This window comes from Littorina saxatilis, linkage group LG4 (genome assembly GCF_037325665.1).
Source record: "Littorina saxatilis isolate snail1 linkage group LG4, US_GU_Lsax_2.0, whole genome shotgun sequence".
NCBI classification, from domain to species: Eukaryota; Metazoa; Mollusca; class Gastropoda; order Littorinimorpha; family Littorinidae; genus Littorina; species Littorina saxatilis.
This window is the reverse complement of record NC_090248.1, coordinates 46860385-46870713: the sequence shown is the minus strand read 5'-3', so window position 1 is coordinate 46870713 and position 10329 is coordinate 46860385. Positions and strand designations below refer to the sequence as shown.

Below are 10329 nucleotides of genomic sequence, written 5' to 3'. Positions count from 1 at the left end.
TGTGTGTGTATGTGTGTCCGTAATCAGTATGCGCTTACATCGCTATATATACTTGTATATATATTTGTTGCAGCACCTTGATGCTGAGCACTGTGCAAAGTCGACAGGGGGAAAATTATGATATTAAACATGACTGCAACAAATTAACTGCACTGATAGAAATAAAATTAATGTACTGTAGCACACCATTTTGCTTGCTTGCTCGCTTGATTTGTGCGTGCGTGTTTGTGTTTGTGTGTGCGTGCGCGTGTGTGTGATATTGCGGGCGTGTGTGTTCATGTGTGAGTGTCACAGTGTTTGTGTGTCCTCCTTTTCAGTCGCAAAGTGGTTCTGTTTCTCTCTCTCTCTCTCTCTCTCTCTCTCTCTCTCTCTCTCTCTCTCTCTCTCTCTCTCTCTCTCTCTCTCTCTCTCTCTTGGTTGAAGACAAAAAGGATGTTGCCACGCTTTGGCAAGCCATAAATGAAGTGTTAGGTAAATCCCAAAGAAGAAATAGCAGATTAAATAGCGCCAATTCTCCTGACGAATTCAATGAGCACTTTCTGTGTTTGGCTGATCGATTGAAACAATCTAAAAATGTAAATGAAGAAGTCGAGGGTGGGGACTCCCTGTTGTTTAGATTAAAACAATTTTGTATTCATAAATTGAAATCACAAGATTCATTCTCTATCCCAACTATTGCCGTACATGAAGTTGGAAAATTTATAGAAAACCTTCAGAATAATAAATCCATGGGGCCTGACAAAATCCCCCCGTCGTTGCTTAAATTAGCTCTACCGTACATAGTGGAATCCCTAACGTATGTGTATAATCTTTGCATTGAACAAAATATTTTTCCTGATGCATTTAAAACGGCAAAGGTCGTTCCACTTCCTAAAATAAAGATGTGTCTGACCCTAATAACTTCAGGCCAATTTCATTGCTTCCTATTTTATCAAAGCCTTTAGAGAAGCACATCCAGAAGAATCTTCTGAACTACATGGAAAGGTGCAAATTATTTCACAACTTTCAATCTGGGTTTCGTCCGAAACATTCCTGTAGTACAGCTCTTTCATCACTATGTGATAACTGGCTATCGGCAATTAATCGTTCGGACATATCAGGGGCTGTATTTCTTGATTTTAAGAAAGCTTTTGATCTTGTAGATCACACATTACTTTTACATAAACTCGCATTGTACGTGAACAATCCCGCAACGTGTTCATTCTTTAAATCATATCTTGTCAACAGAACACAGTATGTTTCTACAAACGGTGAAACCTCTCCCAAAGGATGTTTAAAGAGTGGAGTCCCTCAGGGGTCAGTTTTAGGGCCTATTTTGTTTTGTGTATTCATTAATGACCTCCCCTTTTATATATCTAATTCCAAAGTTAAAACAGAATTTTTTGCAGATGATTCGACGCTTCACACAAGCTGTAGGACTGTTCAAGAAATTGAAGTTTCCTTACAGTCTAGTCTGAATGAAGTCAACAATTGGTGTAACCAGAATTTTATGATAGTGCACCCAGGGAAGACAAAAAGCATGATTATTACAACAAGACAAAAACACCAGTCACGACCTCTTAAGTTAAATCTTTCTCTGGAATCACAACCTGTTCAGCAGGTAACGGAACATCGTGTTTTGGGTGTGATAGTCGATCAAGAATTAAAATGGCAATCTCATGTACATTATATTTGTCAAAAAGTATCCAAGAATTTGTTTCTGCTATCAAAGTTAAAGCAATATGTCGATATCGCAACACTAAAACTATTTTATCATGCCCACATCTTATCCCATATTAATTACGCATCAACTCTTTGGGATGGCGTCTCTGATATTCACATGAAAAAATTAAACTCTCTACATCGTCGGGCAGCTAAAATCATGTTAAATGGTCCACAATTATCAGCTGATTTGAAGTTAAAGAATCTAAACTACCTGCCGCTAGTTAAACAGTTACAGTTTAATAAGACTGTAATGATGTATATTATGGCGAAGTGCCCATCTATATTCAGGACCTATTTCACAGAGTCACCGAAAGGTACGGGTCTATCAATTTTCTACCACCAATACCCAGGATTGATTTGTTCAAAACTAGTCAAGCCTTCTCTGGCGCTATGGTGTGGAACTCCATTCCGTCTGTAATAAGATCATTAACCTCACTAAAGAGTTTTAAACAAGCTCTGCATGATCATTTTATGCCTACCTAGATGGCTATACTAGTCTTAACATGTGCAAGTAGCTGTCAACAATTGGCAAAGCTTTATGAATAACACAAATATGTTCTTTATTATTATGTATTAAGTGGAATTTATGTTGCGATTTTCCATCATCATCATCATCATCATCATCATCATCATCATCATCACCACTTGATCATCATCATCATCATCATCATCAACATCTTCATCATCATCATTTACACCATATAATCATCATTAGCATTAGTGTAAACGTTGGTATCGTGTGAATTTTACTGTCGATTACTTTACATGTGTAACCTCATTTAATATGTTGCATGTTTCGCTTTCGATTTGTATGTTGCTTATTTTGTCATTTTGTTGTTTATGTTTATTTGTTTGTTTGCTTACTTGTCGATTGTTTGCTGGTTCGTTCGTTTACTTTGTTTATTTGTCATGTTGCTTTACTTGTTTATCATTTAGTAGACATTTGTATTAGAAGTAAGGACCGGTTGTAAGAAAAGGCGTCGCCTTAAACCTCTATCCTTGAAAAATAAAGTTCCATCATCATCATCATCATCATCCTCTCTCTCTCTCTCTCTCTCTCTCTCTCTCTCTCTCTCTCTCTCTCTCTCCATTCTTTCTTTCTTTATTTGGTGTTTAACGTCGTTTTCAACCGTTAAGGTTATATCGCGACAGGGAAAGGGGGAAGATGGGATAGAGCCACTTGTCAATTGTTTCTTGTTCACAAAAGCACAAATCAAAAATTTGCTCCAGGGGCTTGCAACGTAGTACAATATGTAGAGGTTACACGCCGAGTCTCAGTGATTATTAAAAATAATGGTCGAAGTTAGCGGATCATGAAAAATGCGAGCTTTAGCGAGCTTTTTCATGACCGCGAACTGAGACCATTATTTTTTATAATCACTGAGACGAGGTGTGTAACCTCTTTATTCCTCCTTTCTTCAGTTATTCAAAGAAAAGAGGAGTTTTTTTGCGAAAGTTTGATCGAATCCTATTCTCTCAACCAATCAACCTGCGCAAGCGATCGATTAATGCGCGGTTGTATAGTTCCGTGCAAATCATTCCATTCTGTTAACACTTCTTGTCAGTTTTCCTATTTTGGGCTAAAATCAAGTACACAGATATGCTGTTATTCTGCCGTGGCGGCAAAGGCAGATATTGTGTGTTCTGTACATGTTTTAGTATCGCTTAGGATAATGGTTTTTCGTCAAATGGGACTAGCAGACGAACTTTTGCACCCGTGTTCCAACGTTAAAAACTGTATGAAGTTCAGTTTTCTGGGGAAAATAGTGTATGAAACCCCTTTATGTTGTTTAAATTGATGAGATGTGTGCATTTGGTTGCGTGTGATCTGTTTATTAAATGAAATATTGTTGAAAACTGACCGTCGGATTGCAGTCTGTTGTCGAAGGAACTGAGTTTTCAGGGGAACTATTCTTGTCGCTAGACAAAGTATGAGTTACTTGCCTTGGGAAATTGCTTGTGATGAACGGCTTGACGGCACGGCAGATGAGATTCAGAAAACAACCGAACTCATGGATTTTATATGGAGATTCATGTGTTCAGGCCTGTAGTTGTTAATTTAAATGCGGTATGTTTGTATTGTTTGCTCCAGAGATGTATACTTCGTACATTAGAGCGTTCGGAACTTTTCAGTCGCAAAAAGTAGTACCGAAACAGAACAACCTCTCAACCCATTGCACTATCGAGGATTCAGGCTGTTGCTGGGTCGTTATTTGTTTGGTTGCTGGGTCATTATCGAAAAATAACTACCCCTACAAGTTTACAGAGGTAAAGAAGCAGAGGGGGGAATAAATGACCTTACTGGGAGAATGCAAGTTTCCAGTACAAAGGACTTAACATTTCTTACATACTGCTTGACTAAAATCTTTACAAACATTGACTATATTCTATACAAGAAACACTTAACAAGGGTAAAAGGAGAAACAGAATCCGTTAGTCGCCTCTTACGACATGCTGGGGAGCATCGGGTAAATTCTTCCCCCTAACCCGCGGGGGGTCTCTCTCTCCATTAAATCTACATTGACAATGAACTTCTTCTTCTTCTTCTGCGTTCGTGGGCACAAGTGGAATTTTACGTGTATGACCGTTTTTACCCCGCCATTAAGGCAGCCATACGCCGCTTCGGAGGAATTGACAATGAACAATTAAACACCTTTCACAGTGTCACAGTGTTAAACAAGAACATACTCCCAAGGCAGAAGCACACATACACAATCATGCTTCTGCATTTTTGCAATAGACAGCTTTTTCATTGACAAACACACACACACACACATACACACACACACACACACACACATACACACACACACACACACACACACACATACACACACATACAACAAATACACACACACAGAGACACACACACAACCACACACATACAACAAATACAAACACACACATACACACACACACACATACACACATTCACACACACACACGCACGTACACACGCACTAGCAAACTCTTAGACTTATATCGATGTATACGCGACAGTTTTATTAGTAAAGAAACATAATTTCGCGGTGAAATGGACCGATACATGTTAGAATAGTGAAAATACGATGAGGTAGTAACATTCAAGCTGCGACCAACGCACAATTCTATGCTCAATAGGAGTTGAGCCAGCTGTATACCTAAACGGGTACAACGATTCCTTCCCTCTCCATGCTCTGCAAACAATCCAACTTGGAAACTAAACAACTGATCAAATCTGCTCGACCAGTCCACATCGCCGGCGGCCAGGGTGGAGGAGGGGTGGATGAGGGGGGAGGGGGGAGGTGTGAAGCGCACAAAATTCTATTTTTTTCTGCCCCATTTCATTAACGTGGAACGATGATGTAAGTATTACTCAAAGCTTATCACAAGTAAAATTGAATCTATTGTTCAATTACACTTTCCAAAACGAGTTCCTGTGTTCTTGATTTGATAAAAAAAATTTGTTATTTGCTTGACAGGTATTCGAGCAGGATCGCATAACAAAAACTTGAGTGAGCGCAATCATAATTTTACCCCCTCAGGGGAATACAACACAATGACAACAAAACGGTTTCTCGTCTGAGTCAACAACTCTGTCATGGCATTAATTGTAAAATGCCAAAGCTGATCTGTCGGTTAACCAAGCAAATAGCGAATTGAACATTATAACAGCAACAAAATGTTACAATTATTTAAAGTATTCATTGGAATTGAAAAAAACACATGCAATATATGCATTATTTCGTTGAACATGTCCCCCCCCCCCTCCCCCTCTCTCACTCTCTTTGTCTTTGTCTCTCTCTTTCTTTCTGTGTCTGTCTGTCTGTCTGTCTCTGTCTGTCTCTGTCTGTCTGTCTGTCTGTCTGTCTCTGTCTGTCTGTCTCTGTCTCTCTCTCTTCCTCCTCCTCTCTTTGTTGTTGTTCTTCTTCTTACGCCCCAAAACTTCTCTCTCTGTGTTTGTGTGCGGGTATGTGTCTGTTTAGGCCAAAAAAAAAAATAGGTCTGTTTACGGTAACATAGGCCCAAAAAATAGGGTCGGTAGGTCGGGATTGGTTTTTTTTTGTTTGTTTTTTTTTCCCAAAAAACCATATTTTTACGTTATTTTGCAAAAAAACCAAGATTTTTTTTTTTTTTCCCCAAATGCCAAAAAAAAGTCTAGGGTCGCGCGAAAAAACTAGGGTCGGTCGGGTTACCGTAAACAGACCTATTTTTTTTTTTGGCCTTATACGTAAGCGTGGGACTGAATGTGTGCAGAACTCACCCTTGCGAGGAAGCTGATAAATGTGTACACGTATTTCAAGGGCAAGTCTGAAAAACAAAAGGCAAAGTTAGGTTGAACAAAATCAACAATAGCGACGACCACATCAATATCTACGAAGCTTTAAATAATAAGAACAAAACCCACTCTTATGTAAGATGAAGGCTTTCTCTGAAAACAAACGATCAAAAGCATCTACCGTCTTGCCATGGGTTTTTTTTTGGGGGGGGGGGAGGGTCAAAGCCTGTGCTTCTACATTGTTCTTAATCTCGCCAGACGTGTACAGTTTACAGATCAGTGAACCAGTTTACCAGTGCCACCCAAGACAGGAATCGATCTGCTAATGTCTTCTTCAAACGGTTACTTTGTAAACGGCAGTTTTTTTATTTGTGAGTTTATTTGTTTTTGCTTCACTGGTCATCACACAAATCACTACAGAAAAAAACCCAGCTTGCTACTTTCCGGGTTAAAACTACCAAGCAGACTCACGTACATCTCACAGGTTTTTGCAGCTGCATGTAAGATCCGTATGTTACACTGAACTTAGTTTATGTTTTTCAACTGGCTAGTTATAAATGAGTCTGTCGACAGTGAGCTCTGGGCAAACTCGGATGCATGCACGAAGCGAAACTGAGTGCCATCCAACTGGGTAGGAAGGAACCAGCCGCGGGGTCTGATTGGTTGAGATCCCAACAAATCTCAATTTCAAACAATCCGGCCCCGCGGCTGGTTCCCACCCAGTTGGGTTGGACCCACTTTCGCTTCGTGCACCTCCGCCCAGACCTCACTGTCGACAGACTCATTTATAACTAGCCAGTTGAAAAGAAGAAGAAAACTTAGTACAGTATTACATACGGATCTTCCATGCAGCTGCAGAAACCTGAAACTTGTAGGTCGGCTTGACTTTTCTTTCAGAAGGCGGCATCAAGTGTGTTGCAGGTCACCCACCCTCGGTAAGCAGGAAGGTTCTTTGCATGGTCTCAGGGCTGATGAAGGTCCTCAGCCTGCAGGCCTCGGCGGCCGCCAGCACCTCATACAGGAAGATCTGCTGGTTCTCGCTCAGGTGCCTGAAGTCAGGGGAGTTGGTGAAGTTGTACACCAGCTGGATCTCCACCAGGGTCGTGTTGCACGCCACACTGGGCGCGTCTGTTGGGGCGGCCGTGGTGACGTGAGGGGCGGCCGTGATGACGTCAGGGGCGTCAGTGGTGACGACAGGAGCGTCACTGGTGGCGTCAGTGGTGACAGGGGCGTCAGTGGTGACGTCAGGAGTGTCACTGGTGACGTCAGGTGCGGAGCTGCTGACGACAGGGGCGAGGGTGTCGGTGACAAGGGGAGGAGGAGCGGATGAGCTGGAGTCCACGATGTCTGGGGGTGCCTGTGACGACGTATCTGGGATGACATCTTGGGTGGTGTCAGGAAGAGGGGGGACGGTGGCAGCGCGAGCCGCGACGACGACGAGAGCAATGAAAAGAAGACGCACCATCTGTTTTAAAAAGGATATCATTTTATTAAAGGAATCACTGTGACAGTCTTAAGCACAAACGGCGGGTTGTGGTGTTTTCTATCAGTGATTGGAGTACTGTTAGAATGCGTAGAAGGACCCACAAGGACAACATAATATCACACCAACAATACGAATTGATTACTGCTAACTACGTCGATATTTTGCGGGTCTGTCGTCAAACAATACTTTACCAACAATGACTATGAATCAAACCAACACAATCACAAACAGACAAACACAACCTAGCACGCAAGAAAGTGAACAAATTGAGATAGACAGAGAGACAGACAGAGAGACAGACAGAGAGACAGACAGATATACAGACAGATCGATAGACATAAATGTTTACAACCCACAACTAAATCTTAGAAAATACTTTCGAAGACAAGTAAAGAGAAACCAACTTTTCTTCTGAATTTTTCATCATCCACAAATTACATTGGAAGAATGAAGAAGGCTACAAAATAACTATCTATATATAGTCTACAACAACGTCCGTCTTTGAATCGGCTGCCAGATGTGTCGTGAACATTGCAACTTCTTGCAATCAAATTTCATAAACAGTGTAGGATGAAAGCATTTTTCATAAAGTCGCGTTTCGAACAAAGCCAAAGAATCTGATGTCTAAGGCATAGACTGTTTTCGCCTTTTTTTGTTTTACATTTGCTTCTTTAAGACACGGCAGACACGCTTAGTTCGTTACTTTGGGGACAATTTACGTCTTATTATCACTTCGTTTATTCACTAGGTGTGAGCCTACTCATCATTTCAAATGTAATATAAACTTTGAAAAACCAAAGACAGGATGTGAACATAACACAAGTACGATTCAACCCAAAAAGAAGCTAAATTTGAAATCAGCAATCAAACAGTAGGCTACCTTTGTCCGTGTTGCTACACAAGAGTCTGCGACTAAAAGACTGAAAAGTTGTCTCCAAATTCTTATCACAACCTTTCGACCTTATCAGGAAGAAGGAGCGATAGCAGGAGATGGTCCACAATCTTGGTTTCAGGGCGCCAAAAATGCCTTATGTAGCTTTCCCATGCCGCCATTTTGTCCATGGAATTTGTCTAGGAGAAACAGAAATGAACCAACTGAACCCGGACATATCTTGTCAACAACTGTTTTGGCCTTCAAAGAGTGTGAACTATGCGTTTGTTTGTTGTATTGTTTACGCAAATAGTTGGTTCATCTTGTGTTGTTGTAATTTTGTAGGCCTTTTATTGGGGAAGAACAAATAAATAAGCACACACACTGCAATCCAGCCGCCTACCCCGGTTCCCCGCCACCAACACATTTGTTTTTAACACGAACAAAATTATAAACATAGCTGTGCTAATATTGTGAAATATCTCGTCTTGTTCAAGATAATAATTAAGTTAATGTAAAAACCTATCATCAAATTTGCAAGCTAGAACCTCAAACAAACCCTTTTTCGTTATGGGCCAGAGATACCGTTTTGGCTAGCATGCACTTCGTTGTCAAAGATTATAAAGCACGCGCGCGTGCGTGTGTGAGTGCCTGTGTGCGTGCGTGCGGGCGTGCGTTTGCGTGTTTGTTTGTTTGTCTCTCTCTCTCTCTCTCTCTCTCTCTCTCTCTCTCTCTCTCTCTCTCTCTCTCTCTCTCTCTCTCTCTCTCTCTCTTTCTGTGAATTGAATGCACACAACAGAATCTATGCAAACCGTTTCTCTCCAATTACCAATACATCTATTACTACAATGCGTCTCCCTCCTTTTTGAAACAATCGTGGTTCACTTCAAGCCCGCAGAAAGAAATTTCATCAGCTAAGGTTTCATGGAATTCGTGGCCGCCAAAACAATCCTGTTTTATCTTATGGTTTCTGTTGTAACTCTAGCTGTAGGTCAGACAGTTTCGGCTTATCGTCTAGCTAACTGATATCCAGAAGTTCAAAAATTAGAAGTCGATCACATGTTTGACGTAACGGCACACCTCGTACGATCAATCGCATTTTCATCTGTAAATGAATGTAGTCTTCAAATAAGTGCGTTTTGGGTAGTGAATGGCATCGATGGATTCAAAAGTAGTTTGTTTGTGTCGGGGTTTATTTCCTCTCCCTTTTTTTTTTTACCTTTTTACTTTTCAGTGTTTTTCTTTCTTTTCTTTTCTTTTATTTTGTTGTTGTTGTTGTTGCTTTCTTTCTTTTGTTAAGAGAATTACAATTCAATTTCCTTGTAATTTAATTCGTTTCGAGTTAACACACACTGTTTAATCATTCAGTGTATTTTTTTAATTTTATCATTTTAGTAGCACATTTTTAGTTTGTAAATACGAAGAAAACACATTCCTGGATTGAACTCTTTTGAGATATTATAGAGTTTTTCAGTCTGGCGTTGACAATGGCATTTTCAGCATGCTGACGGCACAAAAATCCAACCACTAAATAAAAACCACCTACTTATTCGGATAATTTAGAAGCCAACGGAACTCGTGCGACCGGTCTCAAACCATACGAAATACGTGAGAACTGATAGTAGAGATCCACGAACGCACGCACGCACACACACATATATCTACACACACACGCACACACACACAAACACACCCACACACACACACACATTTGTTTTAAAAAAAACTAAGAGAAAAAATCTAAACCCCACATGTGTTGGCTCAAACCAAACACTGGCCGCATTGAGGAAGGCACGACGACATGTGGTCAAAAAGTTAATGGGGTCTGCAGCGCGCATGCCAACATCCGGGACATGTCAACACTTCAGCCCTTTTAACGGCCTTGATCTTCTTCATTTTTTTGCCTTCGTCTCAAATAAAAAGATTTGCTCTCGGTGAACGGATTTGCGGAGCCTTCTGATCTTAGACAAACACAGTAACACAGGCAAAAAGACAGACATCAATACAGAC

At 40.7% G+C, this 10329-nt stretch overlaps 1 protein-coding gene across 2 annotated transcripts in view; it reads right to left on the bottom strand.

Moving 5' to 3' along the window:
* Positions 1–4681: 4681 nt before the first annotated feature.
* The window catches only part of LOC138964903 (threonine-rich protein-like), a 13990-nt gene continuing 8342 nt past the window's right edge, over positions 4682–10329 (bottom strand). The window contains exons 1-4 of one of the 2 annotated variants that reach the window (XM_070336973.1): positions 8329–8674; positions 6893–7427; positions 5948–5994; positions 4682–4880 (exon numbers count right to left, since the gene is read on the bottom strand). In XM_070336973.1, the coding sequence (XP_070193074.1) occupies positions 4845–4880; positions 5948–5994; positions 6893–7427 (618 nt within the window). In that variant the 5' untranslated portion in view covers positions 8329–8674 and the 3' untranslated portion in view covers positions 4682–4844. Of the gene's footprint in view, positions 4881–5947; positions 5995–6892; positions 7428–8328; positions 8675–10329 lie in introns of those variants that run through there. The other variant, XM_070336972.1, reaches the window with a different exon arrangement.